This window comes from Oncorhynchus nerka, linkage group LG13 (genome assembly GCF_034236695.1).
Source record: "Oncorhynchus nerka isolate Pitt River linkage group LG13, Oner_Uvic_2.0, whole genome shotgun sequence".
Taxonomy (NCBI): domain Eukaryota; kingdom Metazoa; phylum Chordata; class Actinopteri; order Salmoniformes; family Salmonidae; genus Oncorhynchus; species Oncorhynchus nerka.
The window spans coordinates 25,812,469-25,839,213 of NC_088408.1; the positions used below are offsets into that span (position 1 = coordinate 25,812,469).

A 26,745-nucleotide genomic window follows, 5' to 3' on the forward strand; every position below is an offset into this window, starting at 1 on the left:
CGGTAAAAACAGCATCTCATCTACAGAGAGAATGATACTAGTGCAGCCTTTAGACCAGTAAAAACAGCACCTCATCTACAGAGGGAATGATACTAGTGCAGCCTTTAGCCCAGTAAAAACAGCACCTCATCTACAGAGGGAATGATACTAGTGCAGCCTTTAGCCCAGTAAAAACAGCACCTCATCTACAGAGGGAATGATACTAGTGTAGCCTTTAGCCCAGTAAAAACAGCATCTCATCTACAGAGGGAATGATACTAGTGTAGCCTTTAGCCCAGTAAAAACAGCACCTCATCTACAGAGGGAATGATACTAGTGTATCCTTTAGCCCAGTAAAAACAGCACCTCATCTACAGAGGGAATGATACTAGTACAGCCTTTAGCCCAGTAAAAACAGCACCTCATTGACAGAGGGAATGATACTAGTGCAGCCTTTAGCCCAGTAAAAACAGCATCTCATCTACAGAGGGAATGATACTAGTGCAGCCTTTAGCCCAGTAAAAACAGCACCTCATCTACAGAGGGAATTATACTAGTGCAGCCTTTAGCCCAGTAAAAACAGCACCTCATCTACAGAGGGAATGATACTAGTGTATCCTTTAGCCCAGTAAAAACAGCAACTCATCTACAGAGGGAATGATACTAGTGCAGCCTTTAGCCCAGTAAAAACAGCACCTCATTGACAGAGGGAATGATACTAGTGCAGCCTTTAGCCCAGTAAAAACAGCACCTCATCTACAGAGGGAATGATACTAGTGCAGCCTTTAGCCCAGTAAAAACAGCACCTCATCTACAGAGGGAATGATACTAGTGCAGCCTTTAGCCCAGTAAAAACAGCACCTCAGTTACAAAGAATAACTCTGGAATAACACGTCCCTCTCAACTGGTGGCTGGTTCAGGAGAGCAGTGTGGTGGTATTTTAGAGGGAGAGGGGAATTGGGAAATGGGAAGCTGTCCAGAGCTGTTCATTTTCCCAATTTCCTAACATTCCTGAGTTCATGGAAACGTTGTATAATACCCTGTAACAACGTTTCCTTAATCTCAGCGGAGAGCCACGCTTCATAGGGAGCTACTCGGATTCCTGAAGGGGCACAGACACGCACGCCCTCCTGCACGCACACACACAACTTTCACAAACACACCTTCGTAACCACCCACACACATGCACATACGCACACACAAACAGGAGCCAAATATGGCACTGGTCCTGAGTTTGATCTTCAAACACTTGGAACACCAACAGAGGAGATAGCCTTTACAGACTTCTAATATGCTGCTGAGAATGTTATGGAAATGATAAACACTATGTTAAAATGTAGATCTTTCTTAAAAATACTGTCTTAATGCTTTCAAAGTCCCTCCAACGGGCATTGTAACATTCTAGACTTGATCTCAAGCACATATAGGATTTCAAACCTTTCAGGGCATCTCCATACTCTATAGGCTATAGTAACATTTCAGTTTTTCTTCATTCACAGAAAACCTCTTGTTTTACAGAGCCCCTGAGAGGTCATGGCGGTGAAAAGAAGACTGGCAGGCTAATCTGTTCCCTCTGTTTTTTATCCATTCCCTCTGGCTTTTAATTGGTTCCGTCAGAGTGTTTTATTTGTTCCCTCTTCTATTTATGTAGGATGCCATGACAGTACTACTTGGCCAACATCAAATTACACCCTAAATGTAATTCGATTTAGTTAATTATCTGCTTCAAATGGTGATGATCACTGATCATTCAATAGCTTACATCCAGTTTCAGTGTTTTCATATGCCTCCGAATCATAAGGGCAGATACTTCCGGCGCCGACTGAGATGGCCGCCTCGCTTCGCGTTCCTAGGAAACTATGCAGTTTTTTGTTTTTTTACGTGTTATTTCTTACATTAGTACCCCAGGTCATCTTAGGTTTCATTACATACAGTCGAGAAGAACTACTGAATATAAGATCAGCGTCAACTCACCATCAGTACGACCAAGAATATGTTTTCCGCGACGCGGATCCGGTGTTCTGCCTTACAAACAGGACAACGGAATGGATCGCATGCAGCGACCCAAGGAAACGACTCCGAAAAAGAGGGAAACGAGGCGGTGTTCTGGTCAGACTCCGAAAAAGGGCACATCGCGCACCACTCCCCAGCATTCTTCTTGCCAATGTCCAACTAATCTTCTCCTTTCCCCCTTCTGATGACCAGGTGGCGAATCGCATCTCTGCATGTCTGGCAGACATATCAGTGTGGATGACGGATCACCACCTCAAGCTGAACCTCGGCAAGACGGAGCTGCTCTTCCTCCCGGGGAAGGACTGCCCGTTCCATGATCTCGCCATCACGGTTGACAACTCCATTGTGTCCTCCTCCCAGAGCGCTAAGAACCTTGGCGTGATCCTGGACAACACCCTGTCGTTCTCAACTAACATCAAGGCGGTGGCCCGTTCCTGCAGAGTACGACCCTGCCTCACACAGGAAGCGGCGCAGGTCCTAATCCAGGCACTTGTCATCTCCCGTCTGGATTACTGCAACTCACTGTTGGCTGGGCTCCCTGCCTGTGCCATTAAACCCCTACAACTCCTCCAGAACGCCGCAGCCCGTCTGGTGTTCAACCTTCCCAAGTTCTCTCACGTCACCCCGCTCCTCCGCTCTCTCCACTGGCTTCCAGTTGAAGCTCGCATCCGCTACAAGACCATGGTGCTTGCCTACGGAGCTGTGAGGGGAACGGCACCTCAGTACCTCCAGGCTCTGATCAGGCCCTACACCCAAACAAGGGCACTGCGTTCATCCACCTCTGGCCTGCTCGCCTCCCTACCACTGAGGAAGTACAGTTCCCGCGCAGCCCAGTCAAAACTGTTCGCTGCTCTGGCCCCCCAATGGTGGAACAAACTCCCTCACGACGCCAGGACAGCGGAGTCAATCACCACCTTCCGGAGACACCTGAAACCCCACCTCTTTCAGGAATACCTAGGATAGGATAAAGTAATCCTTCTCACCCCCCTTAAAAGATGTAGATGCACTATTGTAAAGTGGCTGTTCCACTGAATGTCTTAAGGTGAACGCACCAATTTGTAAGTCGCTCTGGATAAGAGCGTCTGCTAAATGACTTAAATGTAAATGTAAATGTCCAGTCTCTTGACAACAAGGTTGACGAAATCCGAGCAAGGGTAGCATTCCAGAGGGACATCAGAGACTGCAACGTTCTCTGCTTCACGGAAACATGGCTTACTGGGAAGACGCTATCCGATGCGGTGCTGCCAACGGGTTTCTCCACGCATCGCGCCGACAGAAACAAACATCTTTCTGGTAAGAAGAGTGGCGGGGGCGTATGCCTCATGACTAACGAGACATGGTGTGATGAAGGAAACATACAGGAACTCAAATCCTTCTGTTCACCTGATTTAGAATTCCTCACAATCAAATGTAGACCGCATTATCTTCCAAGAGAATTCTCTTCGATTATAATCACAGCCGTATATATCCCCCCCCAAGCAGACACATCGATGGCTCTGAACGAACTTTATTTAACTCTTTGCAAACTGGAAACCATTTATCCGGAGGCTGCATTCATTGTAGCTGGGGATTTTAACAAAGCTAATCTGAAAACAAGACTCCTAAATTTTATCAGCATATCGATTGCGCAACCAGGGGTGGTAAAACCTTGGATCATTGTTACTCTAACTTCCGCGACGCATATAAGGCCCTGCCCCGCCCCCTTTCGGAAAAGCTGACCACGACTCCATTTTGCTGATCCCTGCCTACAGGCAGAAACTAAAACAAGAGGCTCCCACGCTGAGGTCTGTCCAACGCTGGTCAGACCAAGCTGACTCCACACTCCAAGACTGCTTCCATCACGTGGACTGGGACATGTTTCGTATTGCGTCAGATGGAAATATTGACGAATACGCTGATTCGGTGTGCGAGTTCATTAGAACGTGCGTCGAAGATGTCGTTCCCATAGCAACGATAAAAACATTCCCAAACCAGAAACCGTGGATTGATGGCAGCATTCGCGTGAAACTGAAAGCGCAAACCACTGCTTTTAATCAGGGCAAGGTGTCTGGTAACATGTCCGAATATAAACAATGCAGCTATTCCCTCCGCAAGGCTATTAAACAAGCTAAGCGTCAGTACAGAGACAAAGTGGAATCTCAATTCAATGGCTCAGACACAAGAGGCATGTGGCAGGGTCTACAGTCAATCACGGACTACAAGAAGAAACCCAGCCCAGTCACGGACCAGGATGTCTTGCTCCCAGGCAGACTAAATAACTTTTTGCCCGCTTTGAGGACAATACAGTGCCACTGACACGGCCTGCAACGAAAACATGCGGTCTCTCCTTCACTGCAGCCGAGGTGAGTAAGACATTTAAACGTGTTAACCCTCTCAAGGCTGCAGGCCCAGACGGCATCCCCAGCCGCGCCCTCAGAGCATGCGCAGACCAGCTGGCCGGTGTGTTTACGGACATATTCAATCAATCCCTATACCAGTCTGCTGTTCCCACATGCTTCAAGAGGGCCACCATTGTTCCTGTTCCCAAGAAAGCTAAGGTAACTGAGCTAAACGACTACCGCCCCGTAGCACTCACTTCTGTCATCATGAAGTGCTTTGAGAGACTAGTCAAGGACCATATCACCTCCAACCTACCTGACACCCTAGACCCACTCCAATTTGCTTACCGCCCAAATAGGTCCACAGACGATGCAATCTCAACCACACTGCACACTGCCCTAACCCACCTGGACAAGAGGAATACCTATGTGAGAATGCTGTTCATCGACTACAGCTCGGCATTCAACACCATAGTACCCTCCAAGCTCGTCATCAAGCTCGAGACCCTGGGTCTCGACCCCGCCCTGTGCAACTGGGTACTGGACTTCCTGACGGGCCGCCCCCAGGTGGTGAGGGTAGGCAACAACATCTCCTCCCGCTGATCCTCAACACGGGGCCCCACAAGGGTGCGTTCTGAGCCCTCTCCTGTACTCCCTGTTCACCCACGACTGCGTGGCCACGCACGCTCCAACTCAATCATCAAGTTTGCGGACGACACAACAGTGGTAGGCTTGATTACCAACAACGACGAGACGGCCTACAGGGAGGAGGTGAGGGCCCTCGGAGTGTGGTGTCAGGAAAATAACCTCACACTCAACGTCAACAAAACTAAGGAGATGATTGTGGACTTCAGGAAACAGCAGAGGGAACACCCCCCTATCCACATCGATGGATCAGTAGTGGAGAGGGTAGCAAGTTTTAAGTTCCTCGGCATACACATCACAGACAAACTGAATTGGTCCACTCCACGCAGCAGCGCCTCTTCAACCTCAGGAGGCTGAAGAAATTCGGCTTGTCACCAAAAGCACTCACAAACTTCTACAGATGCACAATCGAGAGCATCCTGGCGGGCTGTATCACCGCCTGGTACGGCAACTGCTCCGCCCTCAACCGTAAGGCTCTCCAGAGGGTAGTGAGGTCTGCACAATGCATCACCGGGGGCAAACTACCTGCCCTCCAGGACACCTACACCACCCGATGTTACAGGAAGGCCATAAAGATCATCAAGGACATCAACCACCTGAACCACTGCCTGTTCACCCTGCTATCATCCAGAAGGCGAGGTCAGTACAGGTGCATCAAAGCTGGGACCGAGAGACTGAAAAACAGCTTCTATCTCAAGGCCATCAGACTGTTAAACAGCCACCACTAACATTGAGTGGCTGCTGCCAACACACTGTCATTGACACTGACCCAACTCCAGCCACTTTAATAATGGGAATTGATGGGAAATGATGTAAATATATCACTAGCCACTTTAAACAATGCTACCTTATATAATGTTACTTACCCTACATTATTCATCTCATATGCATACGTATATACTGTACTCTAGATCATCGACTGCATCCTTATGTCACTAGCCACTTTAACTATGCCACTTTGTTTACTTTGTCTACATACTCATCTCATATGTATATACTGTACTCGATACCATCTACTGTATGCTGCTCTGTACCATCACTCATTCATATATCCTTATGTACATATTCCTTATCCCCTTACACTGTGTATAAGACAGTAGTTTTGGAATTGTTAGTTAGATTACTTGTTGGTTATCACTGCATTGTCAGAACTAGAAGCACAAGCATTTCGCTACACTCGCATTAACATCTGCTAACCATGTGTATGTGACAAATCAAATTTGATTTGATTTGATTTGATAATAAATAACGAGCGTGCAAACCCCTCAATCGGGCTAGCTTTGCACACTCTTGGCATTCTCTCAACCAGCTTTATGGGGTAGTCACCTGGAATGCAATTCAATTAACAAGTGTGCCTTGTTAAAAGTACATTTACATTTGTTGAGTTTGAGCCAATCAGTTGCATTGTAACAAGGTAGGTGTGCTATACAGAAGATATTTGTCATATGCACCGAATACAACAGCAGGTGTAGACTTTACAGTGAATTGCTTACTAACATGCCCTTAACCAACAATGCATTATTAAGATTTATTTTAATTTTAAATAAGTATTATGGCAAGAACAGCTCAAATAAGCAAAGAGAAACGACAGTCCATCATTACTTTAAGACATGAAGTTAACTCAATTCGGAACATTTCAAGAGCTTCAAGTGCAGTTGCAAAAACCATCAAGAGCTATGATGAAACTGGCTCTCATAAGGACCGTCACAGGAAAGGAAGACCCAGAGTTGCCTCTGCTGCAGAGGATAAGTTCATTAGAGTTAACTGCACCTCAGATTGCAACTCAAATAAATGCTTCACATAGTTCAAGTAACAGACACATCTCAACATCAACTGTTCAGATGAGACTGTGTGAATCAAGCCTTCATGGTCGGATTGCTGCAAAGAAACCACTACTAAAGGACACTAATTAGAAGAAGAGACTTACTTGGGCCAAGAAACACGAGCAATGGACATTAGACCGGTGGAAATCTATCCTTTGGTTTGATGAGTCCAAATTTGAGATTTTTGGTTCCAACCGCCACGTCTTTGAGACGCAGAGTAGGTGAACAGATGATCTCTGCATGTGTGGTTCCCACCTGTGTGGTTCCCAGCATGGAGGAGGAGATGTGATGGTGTGGGGGTGCTTTGCTAGTGGCACTGTTTGTGATTTACTTAGAATTCAAGGCACACTTAAACAGCATGGATACCACAGCATTCTGCAGCGATACACCATCCCATCTGGTTTGCACTTAGTGGGACTACCATTTGTTTTTCAACAGGACAATGACCCAACACACCTCCAGGCTTTGTAATGGCTATTTGACCAAGAAGGAGAGTGATGGAGTACCGCATCAGATGACCTGGCCTCCACAATTACCCGACCTCAACACAATTGAGATGGTTTGGGATGAGTTGGACCGCAGAGTGAAGTAAAAGCATCCAACAAGTGCTCAGCATATGTGAGAACTCCTTCAAGACTGTTGAAAAAGCATTCCAGGTGAAGCTGGTTGAGAGAATGCCAAGAGTGTGCAAAGCTGTCATCAAGGCAAAGGGTGGCTACTTTGAAGAATCTAAAATCTAAAATATATTTGGATTTGTTTTCCATATGTGTTATTTAATAGTTGTAATGTCTTCCCTATTATTCTACTATGTAGAAATGTGCAAAAATAAAGAAAAACCCTTGAATGAGTAGTTGTGTCCAAACTTTTGACTGGTACTGTGGATGGTTTAAAGCGTCTCTATGCTCATAACTAAAATTGATAAATATTTGCTTTGTTGCGACTTGGAAATGAGCTGATTGCCAGGCTAGGGTAGGTAGCTAAAGTACTAAATATAAACATACAACAGCTAACGTCATGAAGCAGAGCCAGACAGAATTCATGCCTATTGTTGAGCGCATCATTACACCATATTTTCACCTTGAGGGGTTTCACAAGCCCTTTACTAGTATTTACCCGTATAACTTGGAGGCCTATGAAAACACAACATCATTACACCATATTTTCACCTTGAGGGGTTTCACAAGCCCTTTACTATTATTTACCCGTATAACTTGGAGGCCTATGAAAACACAACATCATTACACCATATTTTCACCTTGAGGGGTTTCACAAGCCCTTTACTATTATTTACCCGTATAACTTGGAGGCCTATGAAAACACAACAACTGGAAATAAGCTTTTGAATGGTCAGTGATTACCATTTGAAGCAGGTAATTAACTAAATGGAATGACATTTCGGCTGCACTATGTTATCGGCCAAGTGGGACTGTCATGGTAACCTGCACAAGGAGAAGGAGGAACAAATAAAATATCAGAGGCAAAGGATAAAAAATGTAAAAAACTAGGGAATGGATTAGCCTGGCAGTTTTTCTTTCCGCCATGACCCCTTCGTTACAAATGAATGAATACCAATATTTGGACAGGACAAGTCTCCAAGCTGGTGCCCATGTAATACTGCAAAATGAATTGGTTGGCTTTCCTCGCACAGCGAGAACCAGAGAGGGGATTGGGTAGGCTAAATAAAACTTAAAAGTGCAGAGCATTATATTTTCCCAAACTAGCAACTAGTGGTTAAACAACATGGGCTGGGCATCGCTATTCTATCTGCCCTACTGCAAATTTAAGGTTCTATTCTATCTGCCCTACTGCAAATTCAAGGTTCTATTTTAGACCTCTATATTTTTTTTCATGGGCATTAAATGAGTGTAGCAGATGGGTTTGTGGTTATTGTGCCAGGGCATAAAGATAGGCAGAGCCCATAGAACAAGGTACAGCGGTGATGCTCTCAATTAACAAGACATTTAAATAGCAATTAGAATGTTTCTGATGACTGGAGACTGATCAGAAATAGCCTAGTCAGACCCCCCTCATATACCCCACCCAGCGAGAAGAATCCAGAACACCAATGTTTAAGTTGAAATCAAATGGGCACCAGTGACTTGGCTTCGATGACGAATGCTTGCGACCTGGCCATGTGTTTGATGACAGGCCTAGGCTCTGTGGCAGCCTAAGGAGAGATACAACAACTCAACATGTTGTGGGTGTTTCATGGCTATAAACAGAGGAATGTGACACGTTTAAACGCCAGCCAGAGTCAACAAACCAAACATCACAAATAGGTTCAGTTAGTTACTACACGGGGATAATTAAGATTAGAATTTGATTGATTTAAAAACAAAAGAACTTATTACGTTCCAATATGTCAAAATCATGGGGTAAAGTTCCATATGGAATGTTCGAAGATCACGTCAACAGCCTCTTCTATAAAGTCAAGGCCTTTCAGCATAGCAGGAGACCCCTGACTGTTTCCTTAAGGCTATGACTGATGATGGCACAGCCAGCCAGGTCCCACCCTGTAACCGCAGGCCCGTCACCACCCACTCTCTGACCCACCACCACTACCATTAAAGCCACCACAACCAGCCGTCATCAGTGCCCTGGCAACCCCAGACAACAGCACACAGTCTAGGGGCAAAACTCTATCCAGTACCCACACCTCCATCTGGGCCTCACCACTGACTCTACAAAGAGTCATTTAATGAGAGAGAGAAAAGAACACTAAAACAGGCTCAATATTTAATGCTTTTGCAGACAAGTGTAACCCACCTAATTGTTACTTCATAAAAACATGCTATGATTGTTTTATGCACTGGTGTTCTGTTTATTCCAGAAGGAATGAGGCCCAGAGCATTTCTTGCGGGTGCTGTGGGGTAGTTTTTAGAATGAAACCCTCAAAAACAAATATTTTCATGGCGTTAGTTCTGACTGTTCTGAATATTTTCCTGCTTCTACATGTGTGGAGGAAGCAGAGTATTTTGTGGAGGCCTGTTTTTGACAATTGGAAAGAGTTGAGAGTTCTGAATCTGGCAGTAGAGAAATACCACACCTAATACTCTCATCACCCCAAAGAAAAGTTTGCCGACATACTGTACCGTGGCTGAAGAGTGCCACTCTAAAACAGAGTTTATGTATTCATTCACTGTCAAATTTGAAAACAGTTTCCTTTTTAAATGAGGCCTACAGTACAAGCTGTAGCCAGGCCACCAATTCAGTCACACAATTCCACACATACTTTCATGAGTTCTGTCTGTCATTGTTCATCAAAACTTACACAGCAATAACAGTCTGAAGCGTTTCCCTTCCTAACACTGACAACACAAGGCAGTAATGGATGATCATGGCCCAGTGTGTTATAACAGACATATTACAATGGTATTATATTGTTATTGCAGTGGTCCATGCCCTCCCCAGAGAGATCATTAGTAACCTTAATTGGGTCTGCAAATTATGCCAATTATCGAATCATGCGGTTGAGGCACAGCACAACATGCTGCACAGCATTTCACTTTGATGATTATGAACAAGGGAAGAAGGCAAACACAATAGCACACAGGACTAAAGCAGTGAGCTCAGGCACCTGGTGAAAAATGTGGAAGATGATCAGTGTGAACCATGGAATCCCTGTCAAAGTCACTCTAGTTCTCTTCTCTTTGTCTTCACTTTTCTTCCTCGTTAAAGTTGCTCTCAGGCACAGACCTAGGATCAGCTTAGACTCCTCAAACCCTCAAACCTGCCTTAATCATTAAGAAACGCTTTATTCCCTGTCTAATCGTATGTTCTTGACAGACAAATGTCTCTACTCCTCCTCTCCTTCCCCTCTCCTCCTCATCTCCTGCTCTCCTTCTCCTTTCCTATCCTCCCCCTCTCCTCATATCCTTCTGCCCTCTTCCTCCTCTCCTCTCCTTCCCCTCTCTTCTCTTCCTCCTCATCTCCTTTCCCTCTCCTCTCCTCCCCCTCCCTTCTCCTCTCATCCTCTCCTTCCCCTCTCCTCCCCCTCTCCTCCTCTCCTTTCCCTCTCCTCCCCCTCTCCTCTGCTCTCATCCTCTCCTCTCATCCTCTCCCCCTCTCCTCTCCTCCCCCTTCCCCTCTCCTCCTCCTCAACTCTCCTCTCCTCCCCCGTCTCCTCTCCTCATCCTCTCCTTCCCCTCTCCTCCTCATCATCTCCTGCTCTCCTTCTCCTTTCCTCTCCTCCCCCTCTCCTCATATCCTTCTGCCCTCTTCCTCCTCTCCTCTCCTTCTCCTCACCTCCTCCTCTCCTCTCCTCTCCTTCTCCTCCTCTCCTCTCCTCTCCTCCTCCCCCTCTCCTCTCCAGATGGCGGTGTTGATCAGCTCAGGGTTCATCGTGGCTTGGTCTCCCTACGTGGTGCTCAGCTTTTGGTATATGTTCCAGTGGAAGGCCAGTCTGGCCCCGCTGGTCTCCCTGCTGCCCTGCTTGTTCGCTAAGGGCTCCACGGCCTACAACCCTTTTATCTACTGCATCTTCAGACGCTCCTTTAGACGCCAGCTCATCCAACTCCGGGGGCTGATCAGCTGCTCTGCCCAGCCAGACACACCTTCGAGTGGGGAGATGGGAGAGGAGGGCAGACAGACTTTGAGGTCTGACCTACGACAGAGTCTCCCGGAAGAGAAGAGTGGAGCTCCTCTGGTAGGGGAGTTGGGAACTGCGGCGCTGGAGATACAGTCTGAGAATGAGTTGACAAGCTCCTGTTAATACTGTGTGTGTGTGTGTGTGTGTGTGTGTGTGTGTGTGTGTGTGTGTGTGTGTGTGTGTGTGTGTGTGCGTGCATCTGTTACAGGGTTACAAATTGATGTGGTGTGAGTTTTTCAGCTGTGTTTCTTCACTGTCATTCTATATTGCACACACTTATAGATCAAACCCTGGTCCTCACCACATCGCTAGCAAAGGTAACACTTTACTTTAAGCCAACAGACATAATGCATTATGATGCAGTCATAAATAATTGTAAAACGTATCATAAGCATGTCCTGGCTAAATACCAGTTGCAGAGACTGTTGGATGAATGCTGCCTAGGCACATCACATATTATACTGTATTTATCATAATAAGGCATTATAAGGGCTCATACGTGTTTATAAAAAGTTTTAAAGCATTGTGTTTGTCAAAGTTTGTTTGTAAAGTTCACGTATTGTTAAATGTTGTTGTGAGGTACTGTAGCATTGAACTTAACATTCACAATGGTCACTATGGCCATACTTCTGGTACCTTACTTTGTTTTCAGAGTTTTTGTTGGATAGTGTAGCATTGTAGCTGTTATGTGGTCATTTTGACCATCCCCATGCCTACAGTGTTCTGTGTGTCTGTCCCCACTCAGGAACCATCAGGATAGTAGAGCAAATCTGGCACCCTATTCCCTACATCCTCCACCATCTTTTATTCAGAGCCCTATGTAGCTAACATTACTCCTACACGACTCTGGTTGGAAACTATTTCAGGATTAGAGGGAATAGTGTGCCATTTTGGAGGCTGCTGGAAACTTCAGGAAGTGATTTCTATTCCCAGGTGACTCACATTGTGACCTTGTTTATGTGATTGCTAATGATTGTAACGGAGAGCTTTAGAAACTGTGAAAGATATCGGGCTCTGTTGTTTTTTTTTTTTTTCGCTGTCTCTGTTTTGCTCTCTCAGAGTCTCTCGGTTTCTCCCCTCCCCCTGCTCTCTCCCTTCCCACCTTTGCTGTTCAGAAATGGTCTCCCTTCAAGATAAATAGAGGCTCAATGGTGAGTTAAAACCTGCTTTTTTAAGTTCTCTTGTGCACTTTGCACTGTCAATCTTATTAACGTAATAACATAAAACATCCGCATCTCTGGTGGAAAGTGGCAGAACTAAAGCTCTGTTTGTCAGACAAGGAGACATCTGGAAACCGGTCTTCTCACGAAAACGTCTGTAGCGTCGGAACCATTTGGGCTACAAACTAAGGAAAGGGGAGACACTCAAGAGGAACCCTCTCCGTTGTACTCTACGCCTGAAGGCAACAGGGTACCCATTTAAAAAATGAATGGAAGTATGGAAGCAATTTTGTGCCAACAAAAAAAAGGGGGTAGATATGTGTCCCAAAAGATTTATACATTTACTGAGCTTTGTTATATCTCTTAGATAGAGGACAGACACTTCAAAACCTTATTCTTATTCTTTACTGTCTGTTTTGCCATTATGAATGTGTTATGCAATGTGATTCTATGGGCTATAATAGTGAAGGCCAAATTCAATATTTTATCGAATCATTTTTTTATATATATTTTTTACATACCTACAGGGGTCCTAAAATAAAAAATCTGATAACTAAATGATCCATGGTATAACCATTTGAACCATTAGTCAACAAAAAAAACAGACTTGGTGAGGGAGCATCACCCTGACACCTGGCTGTCTCTCTGGCAGGCATGCCGGTCATATGAAACACATTCCCTCTTTATTGACCCCTAAACTCAGTTAACGAGGCAGCATGTGGGTTAGAAGAAACAGGTAAACAAACAGTGCACAGCCCAACACAGTAGGGAAGGACGCCTGTTGTTTTCTCAAGCAGGAGAAGTTACCACAGACTGTAGTTAAAACAAGCTTCTATTTGGGCAGGGTGCTGAATGATGTAAGTGTGTCAGCTAGGAGGAGAGTGGGTGAAATGATGCACATACACTTGGGTTGTCTCTCAATACTGTGATCCTGCCTCCTTTCCTTCCTCTATAGACTGCACACAGTGGGTGAAAACAATATAGAAGAAGCTAGCGCTTGGCTTGGTTTCACCTGCCAGGTTGGTGTAGATAAGTATGAATGAAAAGAGACAGGTTCAGGAAGCCACTTTAAAATATTGACACACAACCTTGGATTCAAGTCAATCTAATCTCTAATGCCATAATCAATATGTAACTGTACACAACAGGAGCCAAATCCCTACACTACTTTATCTTTATAAATCACCAGCCAATCTCACCGGTATGAGACTCCAAAGTGTTTTATGGTCTAGGTGTAATCATAGAATGACATATTATCCCTCTTCATTTCATATGATGTCTGTGGGCCTCATAGCCTAGTAAAGATTAGTCATATAACTTTTAACATGTTTTACTTTTGAATGTGGCATAAACACAACCAGTCATGATGTTTTCATCTGATTGTCAAACCATCCCTCCCTAAAGACACCCCCCTTCCTGTAAACTACACTTCCACGTTCGTCCACTTCCAAAAGAATGACAGCATCAAAACAGCACAATTTGATGACTGGAAAGAGACATCAGTTACAAAACAGCACAACGTGTATTATAATGACAATCTGCAATCTGCCATTGTCATTAGGCCTCCACTTGTCGCCTGAATTGATGCCTCAACTGTTGTCTGCATGCGTCTCGGTCACCCATCTCGGCCTTGGCAAAATGGAAGTGTTCTCCACGAAACCACAGCGCAAACTGGAACGTATACCACTCATTTTATTTTGCCGGGATGCAATACCAGACCATAATGGCTTACTTTCCAACAAGCTCTCACAGTCTCACTGCAGAATTAAACGTTCATCCACGTTCTCTAAAAGTCAAATTTTGAAGTTGCTCCAAACGTCATTTTTTGAAGTGTTTCTGTTGCTCCTGCTGTTCTGTAGCATTCCATTTCTCCAAACAACAAATGTAGAAGTTAAGGGTTAACTTTAGGCACCCATTCCAAATGGTTAAGTTAACGATAAAGGTTTGGGATAAAGTTAAAATAAACAAATATTGAACACACAACATTCTGATCCAGAGACATGGGATTACACCCATCCACCACCCCATTGACATCCAATTCAGACGTAACTTAAACGACCTGGCTGTATATTCACAGCTGTGTATCACGTATATACATGTACAGAACAAGCCGATGTGAAAAGGCACTGTCTCCTGGTACTTGGACCTCTTGAAAAGTTTTTTATTTTTAACAATCTCATTATCTGGCAACCCTCACACAGAATCCAGACTGGTCCACAACTGGAAACCTGGTACTATGCATTCTCAGGTTGTGAGTAACAACTCAACCAACCAATGACCTCTATGCCATTCCGTTTCTATGGAAACCTCACACCTGTGTGACACCTGGGTACTGTTCCAATGGGATGGCACCCCTTCCCCTGGTTAAAGAGGCTCCAACACTAAATCTGTCAGTCTGTGGGAATAACATATGAATGAGTCAAATCTGACCGTTGTTTTTAATATCCTTAGACAGGAAGTGTGGAATGGGCCTGCTGGTGTGTGAGTGGAGCAGAGGGCCAAGTCAGTGCCAAAAATCACACTTAAGTGACCGGCTGGCTCCTCAAGGCTCTTTGCTTGTGTCTGTCTAATGTGTGCTTGTGTGTGTGTCTCTGACAGTGATCATGTGTGTGTGTGCCCCCAGTGCTGAAAGTGGGCATATGGAACGATTGCGCCAATGTCTATTAGTGCAGATGTAATGGGGTAGAACCGTTGAACGTATTGTGAACGCCCCCTTGTTGGTCTGACAGTCCCAGGTGTGCCTAGTTGTTAATGAAGTCAACACAGTATATCAGGCAGGCAGCGTTTGTTCATTCAGGGGATCCCCTTTGCCACGCCGAGGTCGGCGTACCGTGGGAAGACGCGAACGGTGACGGTGGTTTTTAAGTAAGTATGGAACTGTAAAGACGTGAATGTAGTGTTCTAGGTATAGTGCCCTTCCTCCACCTAGACTCTCCTTCTCCCTGGACACTCCCTCACCTCTTTAATCCAAGTGGCGGAAATCGGCTACAACTTCCTTAGTGTTACACGTGTGTTTGTTTGTCTTGCCTATATGTTTATTATAAAGTCTATGTGGTTGCATTACTATGTGCGTAGGAGACCTGGTGTTGTCAGAATAAGTTGCGGGTAGCCGACAACACACACACTGTGTAAGAAAGTCAAACTGTGTTACGTCAGTCTAATCAGTGTGACGTGTGTATGTGTGTGTTTGTGTGTGTGTGTGTGTGTACGTGTGTGTGTGTGACGTGTGTATGTGTGTGACGTGTGTATGTGTGTGTGACACTCATGTGTCAGTGGGGTCCACTCTAGAGTGATGCTTTTAATCACCCGTGTTCAGTTAGACGTGTTGGTGTGTTGGTGTGTCTCTTTTCTCTCCCTTCTCTCTGTTTTTACTGGTGTTCACATCACAGTTGAGTGACATTGCTGGTCATATTAGCAGGTGTTAATCCTAATTGGTTGGCAGCCAAACTATAGATTCTTGATTTCATATGAAATCACCTAAAAATGTCACTCTCTTCCTGTCCTGTTATGGGCAGACTGAGGGAGGGAGCGGGAGAGGCAGGGGGAGAGAGAGAGGGCTCCTCTGCCCTTGATGACTTTTTCTGGTGGCTCTGAGAGGCCTGGGTCAGGGAGAAGGAGACCCCTCTGTACGTTCCGGTCAACACTTCTTATTTGTCTGGACCCAGGGTCTGTGAGGGTATATAGTGGTGACAGAGAGCTTTTGAGCAGAGCACTGCTCATTGAGACAGTTTGTGAGACTCTGACAGTGTAAACTCACCCAGCTCTTATGATTAATGGAGGCAAACTATATAGCTGGACTATATGTAGCTGGACTATATGGTCCCTGGGGTATGGTACACACACACACACACACACACACACACACACACACACACACACACACACACACACACACACACACACACACACACACACACGCACACGCACACACCTATTTGTGGGTATGTATATATATGCACACACACAGAAAAACACTCAGGCATGTGCACGAACGTACGTAAGCACACACACACACACACACACTACACATGTCACACGCATGCACACATACAAACACACAAACATCGTCTGATCTGTAGGTCGGGTCATTAAAAGCACATCACCGTAAGACTGGAATCTTCAACTGTCTGGACATTCCTGGAACCCAATGTATCTTGGCTGTTTATAAAGCAGTCATTCAGAGGAGAGAAAGAGGAGGAAGACAGAAAGAAAAGAATCCTCCTCTATCCTCTCTGTCTCTGTTTTAATTCCAGGCACAGCTCCTCAGGCAGGTGGTCTAATGCCAGAGAATATCAAAGACTATTAATACAATTGGTCCAATCAGCAGATGCTGAGATTAACATCTCTACACTCTTACAAAAAATGGTTCTAAAAGGGTTCTTTGGCTGTCCCCATAGAACCCTTTTTGGTTCCAGATAGAACTATTTTTGGTTCCAATTAGAACCCTTTTGGATTCCATGTAGAACCCTATGTGGCACTGTTTAGATTCTAGATAGTCTCACTATACACTCAGAAAAAAAGGTACTATTTGAACTAAGAGCCAGGTAGGATGTTTCCATGTGTGATAGATGAGTGGTGGGTGGAAGCACTGTAGCCTTCCGATTACTCTAATGCTACTATTTTAGAGCCTGCATTTCTCTTTCACTGAGTTAACTGTACAGTTCTTCAGCAAATTACCCAAACAATCATCCATAAAAATTACATCTCAATCTCAACTCATTTTCTGCTCCAAATGACCCTCGACATGTATACGCACACACACGCACACACACACACGCACGCACACACACACACACACACACACACACACACACACACACACACACACACACACACACACACACACACACACACACACACACACACACACACACACACACACACACCTTTGGATAGCGGATCTATGGTGGCTGCTTGGCACGGCCCACAGAAATAATTGAATTAAGGGGGGATTTTGGGTCCCTGCTCAGTGTGTGTGTGTGTGTGTGTGTGTGTGTGTGTGTGTGTGTGTGTGTGTGTGTGTGTGCGTGCGTGCGTGCGTGTGTTAATGAGAAGGAACGGAGAGGAAAGGGACAGTAAATCTGAGTCGGAGGGCCTATCCGCCCGAGCAGTTCAAGTTACCACAGTGATATGTTGAGTGACACCCTCAAACACCAACCTCCCCACCGGCCCAAACAAAACAGGGCCTGTTCCTCCTACAGTACCTCTGCGTGAGTGAGCAAGACACACATCCCCACATACACATACAGACACTCTCACTCTCAAATACACACACCTCTGCATAAGTCAAAGAGAAAAACACACTCACACTCTCCTCAGCCAAAAGTAACACTGGTGTCTGAAGGTAAATAAATCCTCCTGATCGCCTGTCTCACATAAATGCCAGCTGGTCTGCCCTGGGCTGCCCATCACTCTGGGACACTGAGGGACAACCACACAATACCGCATTATTCCAACTTTTTCAATATATACTAGCCTGGGAGGTTTTGGATTTCCCCTCGGTGTGTGCCTCACCTCACCTAGCTCTGTTGATCACATCTGTCACACCCTCACTGACAGATCGGGAAGATGAGGGAGGGAAGCGGTGAGGGAGGAGAGGGAGAAAAAGAGATGAAAAGAGATGAAAGAAGAGGGACAGAGAGTAAGAAAAGCAAACAGATACTATGAGATTCTGCCATCCATTGTGTTGAGTGACCTTAAAGGCCTGGTGCAGTCAAAAACATGATTTTCCTGTGTTTTATATATACAGTATTTCCACACTATGAGGTTGGAATAATACTGTGACAAATATGATATTGCCCTTTTAGTGTAAGAGCTGTTTGAAAAATATCTGCCTGATATTTCAGACTGTTTTGGTGGGATGGAGTTTTGGTCTGCCTGGTGACATCAGCAGGCAGTAAATTAATTAATAAACCAATAAGAAAGAGTTCCAAAAACAGCTAGTTTTCAGTTTCCCCCACTCAGACCACTCCCAGATAGTCCTAGCTAAATTCTTGCTTTAGAAATAGCTTAATAGCAAAGAGCATTTTACCATTTTAATTGAAAACAATCACAGTAAGGTACTTAATTGTTACCCAGAAATGATTTGATATTGAGATATAAATGGCTGCATTGGACCTTTAAAGAACACTAGAAGAACCTCTTACAGTTCCATCCAAAAGTGCTCCATAAACAATCTACTAGTTCCCATGCTCTCTTCATCCATCTCACCATGCTACCTCCCTCTGTCCCTCCCTCTGCCCCTCCCTCTGCCCCTCCCTCTGTCCCTCCCTCTCTACGCTCCTTTTCTTTTCCCCCTCATGTATATATCTCCACCACCTGCAGGTGTGAGGGAAGAAGACAACGTCAGGGGTCCTAGAGTTTAATATGCAGTATTTGGAACGGATTGATACAGATTCCCTAGTAAGTGGTAACTCTTCCCCCAATGCAGTAGTGATGATATGGTGTAGTTATGTCACCGTTACATAATGCTTCCCCTACTCCTGGAAGCCCCTTATAGTAGCCCCAGTGTCTGACAGGCCCCTAGGTAGGACTGCTTTCAGTGAACTCCAAACGTTTTGGAACAGTGGCACTTTTTGTTGTTTTGGCTCTGAAGTCCAGAACTTTGGATTTATAATGATACAATGACTATGAGTTTTAATTGGAGGGTATTTTCATCTATATCGGGTGAGCCGTTTAGAAATTACAGCACTATTTTAGGGGACCAAAAGTATTAGGACAAATTCACTTATATGTGTTCAGTATTTGGTCTCATATTCCTAGCACACAATGACTACATCAAGCCTGTGACTGTACAAACTTGTTGGATGCATTTGCCGTTTGTTTTGGTTGTTTCAAATGATTTTGTGCCCAATAGAAATGAATGGTAAATCATTTATTGAGTAATTTTGGAGTGCCTTTTATTGTAAATAAAAATATAATTGTTTCTGAACACTTCTATATTAATGTGGATTCTACCATGATTATGGATAATCCTGAATTAATCGTGACTAATAATGAGTTTGAAAGTTACAAAGGCATAAATTCCTTATTGCATTCTGACCGATGCGCCATGGTGGCAGCAAGAATCCTGAACCAGTCAGTCCTCATCCACATTACAGTCCTTCCTTCATTTTACTGTGTGTGTGTGTGTGTGTGTGTGTGTGTGTGTGTGTGTGTGTGTGTGTGTGTGTGTGTCCTTCACTCAATCACTCACTCATTCACTCATGGGGGATCAGTGAATGTGTGATGAGTGACTCTAGTTATTTTCCAGATTTACCAGTATATCACATTCTAAAGAACACAATCTCCCCGTAAGAACAGAACACAAGTGTAGTACAGAACAAATCCACATTCACACACACTTCCTGGCAACTGGTGTGCCGGTTCCAGGTGTGTGATCTGCTGATATGAAATCACCTCAGGACCTGAGGCTGGTGCTGTACAGAGAACGAACAGGCCTCAAGTGACCATGAGAAGATGAGAACATTTATCTAACACTTGAGAAACACTGACCATGGGGCACATTAAGTTATTAACATTTTCTTGGTAAGAACTGACTGATGGTTGAATACTGATGAAGCAGATAAGGAGTGACTGAATCATTGACTTTTGATGGGTATCTGAATACAGAGCTAAAGGCCTGGTCTGTCTGGGTTGGAAGTGGCTGTACAGCATTTACTGTGACCAATCACGTACCGTCAACCGATCCTGTCAATGTGGAGCTATACAGAGCCCTCCACATTGTTACAACATTTGAGAGATGCACGGCGATGCGGTATGAAGATTGATTTGGACCCTTCATGCCTCCGGAGGCTCCGCCATTCCGTCACAATCGTCATAAAAAGCTTCCGATCACATTTTCCGATCAAGCATAAATTCACTTTTACCTGCTGCGTCCTGTTTGCGTTATGTGTCACTCAGCAAAGTGTCACGTCTGGGCCGCTATGTGACAGTCCACAGGGCGCATCTGCCCGTTTCGAGAAACACCAAGGTAACATAGTATTCATCTTTACAGTTGTCGGGGTTAGACTACAATAATATATCCCTCAACTGCTCAACCAAAGAAGCACTGTCATTAGGCTCCAGATAAACCTACTTTGTGTGCTCACACAAATTAAACTGTCTCTTTCTTCAACAATTGGAATCAATCAATGTGAGTATGTGACAATATCTATGGCACAATGTTTCCAGCTTTATATGAAGAAACATCATCACATGGATTTACTATTGGAAATAAAAAAAAAATAAAAAAATAAAGAAATGTAAATCTGCCATCTCTAAATTTGCGCTGTCCCTGGGTCATTAATAAAAAGTCATCAAAGAGGACCCATTGGCCCCGAACCGGGCAGTACAAGAAAAGGATAATGCATTGAGGGTGGTAAACAGTATGCAACAGTAAACTTGCCGTTACACGTCCTCAAAGAGCCGCGTAAGCCTACTAATTGTACACGTTGGTAATGTTGCGAAACTGTAGGCTACTCAAAAGCGATCACCACCACCAGAAGATAAATTCTTCAATAATAAGTTCTTACCGAGATACTGTCGGATGTCCAGTAGAATGTTGGGGGGTCCTCCGTTCAACTGGTAAAACAGAGACCCAAAACAGAAGATGAATAGACTAGCCATGCAAAAACCATAACCTCGCAGGGAAAAACGTAACAGAACCGCCGAGAGAAAACCGAACTTTTTGTTGTTCCAATCTCTAATGTGGTTTGGAGTCTGGTTATTGTGAAGGGGACTGTTGCTGAAATTCTTCATCATCTCCTCCTCACAAAGCGCCGCCGAGAGCGATAGTCACCCATCCGCCTGTGGAAAGTGAAACTTCTTGCTTTGATATTATTTGAAACGGACACCTATTAGGAAACGCAGGCACCCGCCGCCGCCACGAGTTATTTGCGCACTCGGTTTTCGTCTCCGTTCGGTTTCTCTCGTCTGTTCTCTCGGACTATTTCTGCCAATGAAGTTGTGGGTTCATCCTTCGGTTTAGATGTTTTGAGCCAGCGGCGGTGTCAGATTACTGAATGTGGAAGAAAACAATTCTGCAGATATTTTCTATGAGTCTAGGTGCAAAACAGCGTCACCGCGTGTACAGCAACAGACTACATAGGTCATGTGGGCCTTCTGTCATTCTGTCAAGACAGGTTTTTCATTTTACAGAGTTTCGTTCTTAGCAATTAGGATATGACATTACTACACATTAAGACGAGTTAGGACATATAGGCTACTCTACATAAAATAAGTAAAGAGTGCTAGCAGGTAGCCTATTCCAAAACAACCAAAGGTGCTCTTGGTGGGGAATATTACTGTAAATGCAAAAGGAAAAAAGTATAACCACAAATTGGTGCTAAGTGGCATAAGAAAATCAAAGTCAAGGCACTGGTTGGGTTTGAGGGTTAAAAAAGTCTGTTGTGTGTGCTTTAAGGTATATTCTACGTAGTTGGCACAAACAGGCAACACAGACTGGTGTATTATGAAGTCGTATGTAAGGCAGCCTATGAAAGAATGCTATACCTATGGTATAGGTACAAGTATAGGCTACATCATGTAAGTGAGGAAAGTGGGTGGTGTGTGGGCTACAATACAGCCTCACTCTCTTTCCATGCGGATGGTGATTGAAAGGACTGCCTCAGCCATGCTCAGAGTCAGGATGGTCATTTGCTATGGTAAGTAAGGAGTAAGGCACTAATTAGGCCTACATTTGAATTACCTAAGGGGATGCAAGCCCACTTAGTCAAAACAACTAGTGAGTGGACCGCCAACCTTCACCCTTCCAAGTGTACGTGTGAGTGTGTAAACATTCCCTTTCTAGTGTCTCTCTACTCCCTCTACCCCTCAGGCCTGCAGTAAGGAGACAGGAGGAATGTAAAGCCACAACAACCGGTCGTAAATCTCTCCCTCTAACTGACCACAGCTTTCTCCGACCACGTGACCAGATACAACAATCTTCTGGTGGCAATCATAGAACAGCTGGACCCAGATTGAGATAGTACAATGAGACCGTATCCTATACAATAACGTTCGTATTCTGGTGACAGACGTAGACAGACACTTACTGTATATTGGTCCTCTAACTCACTTTTAGTGATAGCAGCTGTATTGTAGTCATAGCAATGGTCTCTATTTGAAACAGTCTAACCAAAGCCATAAAAAGCATGGGTATAAACACAGATCTAGAATCTCGTTCTATTTCTATGTTTATAAAGACTAAAACCTTGTTTTCATTGGCATTTAAATTCAACCCGGGTTGGGCTGGCCTTGGTGGGCAGTTAGAATTTGGCCCTAATTTGAAAGGCCAATATAAACGGCTTGGCCGCAAGAAAATGTTTTGCGTTGGGGGTCAAAAGAGGGGGGTCTCTGCTCATACAGGAGTAATAAAGGCCTAGTTCACAAATTTTGTGGAAACTTTTTATAATTTCTTATACTTTTATTTTATCCCTCAGCACCCCTAAACACCCTTAGCACCCCTAAACACCCTCAGCACCCCTAAACACCCTCAGCACCCCTAAACACCCTCAGCACCTCTAAAAACACCCTAAACAGCACCTCTAAACAAACTAAACCCTCAGCAGCACCCCTAAACACCCTCAGCACCTCTAAACAAACTAAACACCCTCAGCACCCCTAAACACCCCAGCATAAACACCCTCAGCACCCCTAAACACCCTCAGCACCCCTAAACACCCTCAGCACCCCTAAACACCCTCAGCACCCCTAAACACCCTCAGCACCCCTAAACACCCTCAGCACCTCTAAACACCCTCAGCACCTCTAAACACCCTCAGCACCCCTAAACACCCTCAGCACCTCTGCTTCCCATGGCTATGGTTAACGGGGGAGTTAAATGTGTTCTGGAACCTGTTTGCTTGGGACAGGAACAGTGTCGTTCCAAGCCAGGCACAACTACACACAACAGAATGCATTCTATTTCAAACCCCTGGTTGGGAGCTACATGGGAAAACCTGCTGGATAGGGGATTCATGAATTATGCCAGGCAGACACTGATTGCACTCCCACCCCACCCCAAACACACACACACACACACAAACACTGCAACCCCCGCCCCCCACCCTACACACTTATGGAGAGGGCATGAACTCATTGCGCCAAGCAGACATCCATGCCAGGGAGCCTTGGGTCAAAAGTAAATCAGATTGTTCTTCCCTCTCCAAACCGCAGAGAAATGAAATCAGCCTCTGCTCTTATTCAGCAGATCCCGTGTTGGGATCCAGAGAGTTTTAATCAAATCCATTCTGTTAATGCAATGCCTGTTATTGTATACTGAGACTTATTATCTGCACATAAAATGAAGATTAATAGAAGAAATTCAGCAATCACAGAACAACATGTGGTGCAGGTTTTAGGTGTTAACCACAGTAGTCAAATAGTCCAATAACTCTCACTGCCCACACCTCGCATCAGACAGAAGTGGTGAGTTTGTGCGTCGTGTGTGTGTGTGTGTGTGTGTAAACACAGAGGATGGCGATAGCGTTTTTATTATATTTCAGAATGACAAATAGTTAGACATTTTTTGTTTCAATACACAAGAATATCTTTATAGACAATCATTAGCTAGTTGAAACCAAATTAAATCATTTGTACACTTATATTTTACAATAAACACTGTAGCTTTTCACTGGCTAATGCAGGAAGGTATTGCTATTTGTATAGTAATTACAGTTGATATGAAAAGACCCAAAATAAGTTATTTAAATACCAATTACATATACAGAATGTGCAACTCTTGTTAACCATTTCATATATGTAATTACGTTTTCTGTAAGACTGCAAAAGTAAATTGGAAGTTAAGTCATTGGAATGGGTTAATTCATGAACTATTATTAATTACATTTGTACATTGACTTGGCATTGGGAACTATACTAAGATAACTAAATACCAGTATAACCCATTCAATCAAACCCTTTACATTACCTGAAAACAAATGTCTGCTTACAGACTTAAAGAACATTTTGCCAATTTTGCTTAAACATTTTTTATTTACTTTCTAAAGTGCATTTTACAGTGACAGTATTTTTTACATCTTAAATTGTAGGTATTTTTGTTTCTTTAAAAACTCCCCCTACAAGTGTCTCCCAGGCTGACCTGGAGCACCACTATGATTGAAGAGAAAAGGCATCAAACTTCTATCGAGTGTCCACTGCAAAAGCACCCCTGTGTTACACCACTCTGCAAACTTCTATTTTGAAACCCGAGACAAGGGATAAGACTTGAATATTGTTTGCAATATGTAGTACTTCACATAACTAGAATGACATTACGTAGGTGGTTCCACTCACACCGGTCTTGGACTAGGAATCCACTGCTAGGGACTCACAGGTCTGGTCTGCTGGTCAGTGAATGGAGATTCAGTACATTCCCATTCTCATCTGTACTCCCTGACTGTGTCTCTCTCTAAGACACCCCCCTTCTTGTTCTTGTTCTTCCAAGAGAGGCTCAGACGGACATGATAAACCAGCTGTTAGCTGGGTCTCTGTGGAACAGCTGTAGCACTCGTCTTAGCCCTTCCTTCTGAGTGGATCATCTACATCATGTCTCAGTCTGTCTCTGTGGCCTGCAGTACTGAGCTGGTCTATGGCTGGCTGTTGAACATGGAACACTGTGTTTAAATTAGACTTCATGTGGATCAACATCTGTGCTTAACAAGAACAGCAAGGACACTACCCGACAGAGCTATGTGGCTGCTAGCGTGTGTGTGCATGTGTGTGTGTCTTCTACTAACAATCACTGTCATTACAAGCACATTCAAAACATATTGGCCCGGTGAGGCTTTGAGGAATCAAGCCTTAGTCAAAGATGGGGGTTGAAATGCCTGCTGTATTTATAACGCTGAGTACATGAATACGTATTCTTCTAATTGTTTTTTTTTACATAATGGTAAGGCAACTTAAAATCCGCCTGGATAGATATATGGAGACGATATTGTCTGCAAAGAAAAGCTGATCTCCCATGGAAGATTATCAGAGCGGTACTGTGTAGATAGTGTTGTTGTAAGGACCGACATATTGGAGGATTACATGCAACCAAGACATCTGCAATATAATCTGAAATACTGTATAAACTCATGTCGAGATCTGTCCGACTGTTTATACTTACAATGACTGACATTCAGACTTTGACATTCCACAAAGCAGACACACAATACTTATTGAACACATACTGTAAAAACACCTTGAAATTAATATATATGGTACAGTATATTACAAAAACACTATAGCATGATAGAAAATAAGGATTTTAAATCTTAATATAACAGAAATGTTTGCCTATTTCATGTTTTGTGTTATTTTTTGTTGTTGTGTTATCTGCAATAAACCATGTTCTCCAATCTACTGTAGCATTTAGCAATGGGATTAACGACAAAGGTGAAATCTGCACATTGAAAGAAATTGCTTTGGCCATCCTCTCACTACTCTCTAGTGCTTTTCTCTTTGCACAAGAGATACAAATCAAGCACTTCTGAAACACAGAAAAAAACATAATTTAGTCTTTAAAAGGAGAGTCAAAAAAAGAGTAAGAAAAGTGTGCTAATTTCCTCAAAGGCAGTTCTCAGTATTTCTAAGACTGGGGGGGATGTTTCAGAAGGGAACAGTCAGTTTTAAAGGCATCTGATAACTGTTCTCGGCAGTCGGAACAATCTCACCGTAAACATCTGAAAGAGAGGAATAGAAAGAGAGAGAGACAGATTGATAAAGACTGGGGCCTAAGAACAGGTTGCTGCTCATAAGTCTCAAGCATTAGCTGGGCTGCAACTGCAAACCACCCGCACTCCGTAGTCCAGTCAAAAGTCTCAATAGGTGCTGGAAGCTGTGCTGTGGTCACGTTCACAGTTATTCAGTTCTGCATTTATTTGCAACTGTGCTCTAGTCTCAACTGTGCTTTAGTCTCAACTGTGCTGTAGCCGTTCAACTGTCTCAGTTACACCTGCATGGGCTCCACTGTCACGGTTACGACTGTCCGTCTCTGTGTGTGCTGACCAATCGGGCCTCGCTCACAAGTCTACGGACGTGCCTCTCGTCCCGCACCCCCGCTTCCCACACACCACTCTCTGTGAGAGAGGACACACGTCCCAACGTGTCATATCCCGCAGCTGCCATCGGTGTGGCGTACATGGGTAGGCCGATGGACACGAGCCAATCAGAGACGGTGCTCACGTGACCTGGGGAGAGTGGCTTCCTGCACATCTCTGTCAAACCTCCAAACGGGATCTGAGGAATACCGG

General features: G+C 44.3%; 2 protein-coding genes across 7 annotated transcripts in view; both read right to left on the bottom strand.

Annotated features, from left to right (window-relative positions):
* The window catches only part of LOC115139281 (uronyl 2-sulfotransferase-like), a 128,292-nt gene extending 106,756 nt beyond the window's left edge, over positions 1-21,536 (bottom strand). For both annotated transcript variants that reach the window (XR_010465543.1, XM_029676475.2), the window contains exon 1: positions 21,040-21,536. Coding sequence is in view for 1 of the 2 variants with exons in the window: in XM_029676475.2 (XP_029532335.1) it covers positions 21,040-21,268 (229 nt within the window). In the remaining variant the exon portion in view is untranslated. The remainder of the gene's footprint in view (positions 1-21,039) is intronic.
* Positions 21,537-23,984: 2,448 nt separating this feature from the next.
* Positions 23,985-26,745, bottom strand: part of LOC115139279 (SAM and SH3 domain-containing protein 1-like) — a 314,224-nt gene continuing 311,463 nt past the window's right edge. For all 5 annotated transcript variants that reach the window (XM_065026290.1, XM_029676473.2, XM_065026293.1 and 2 more), the window contains one exon: positions 23,985-26,731. In XM_065026290.1, coding sequence (XP_064882362.1) covers positions 26,471-26,731 — 261 coding nt within the window. In that variant the 3' untranslated portion in view covers positions 23,985-26,470. The remainder of the gene's footprint in view (positions 26,732-26,745) is intronic.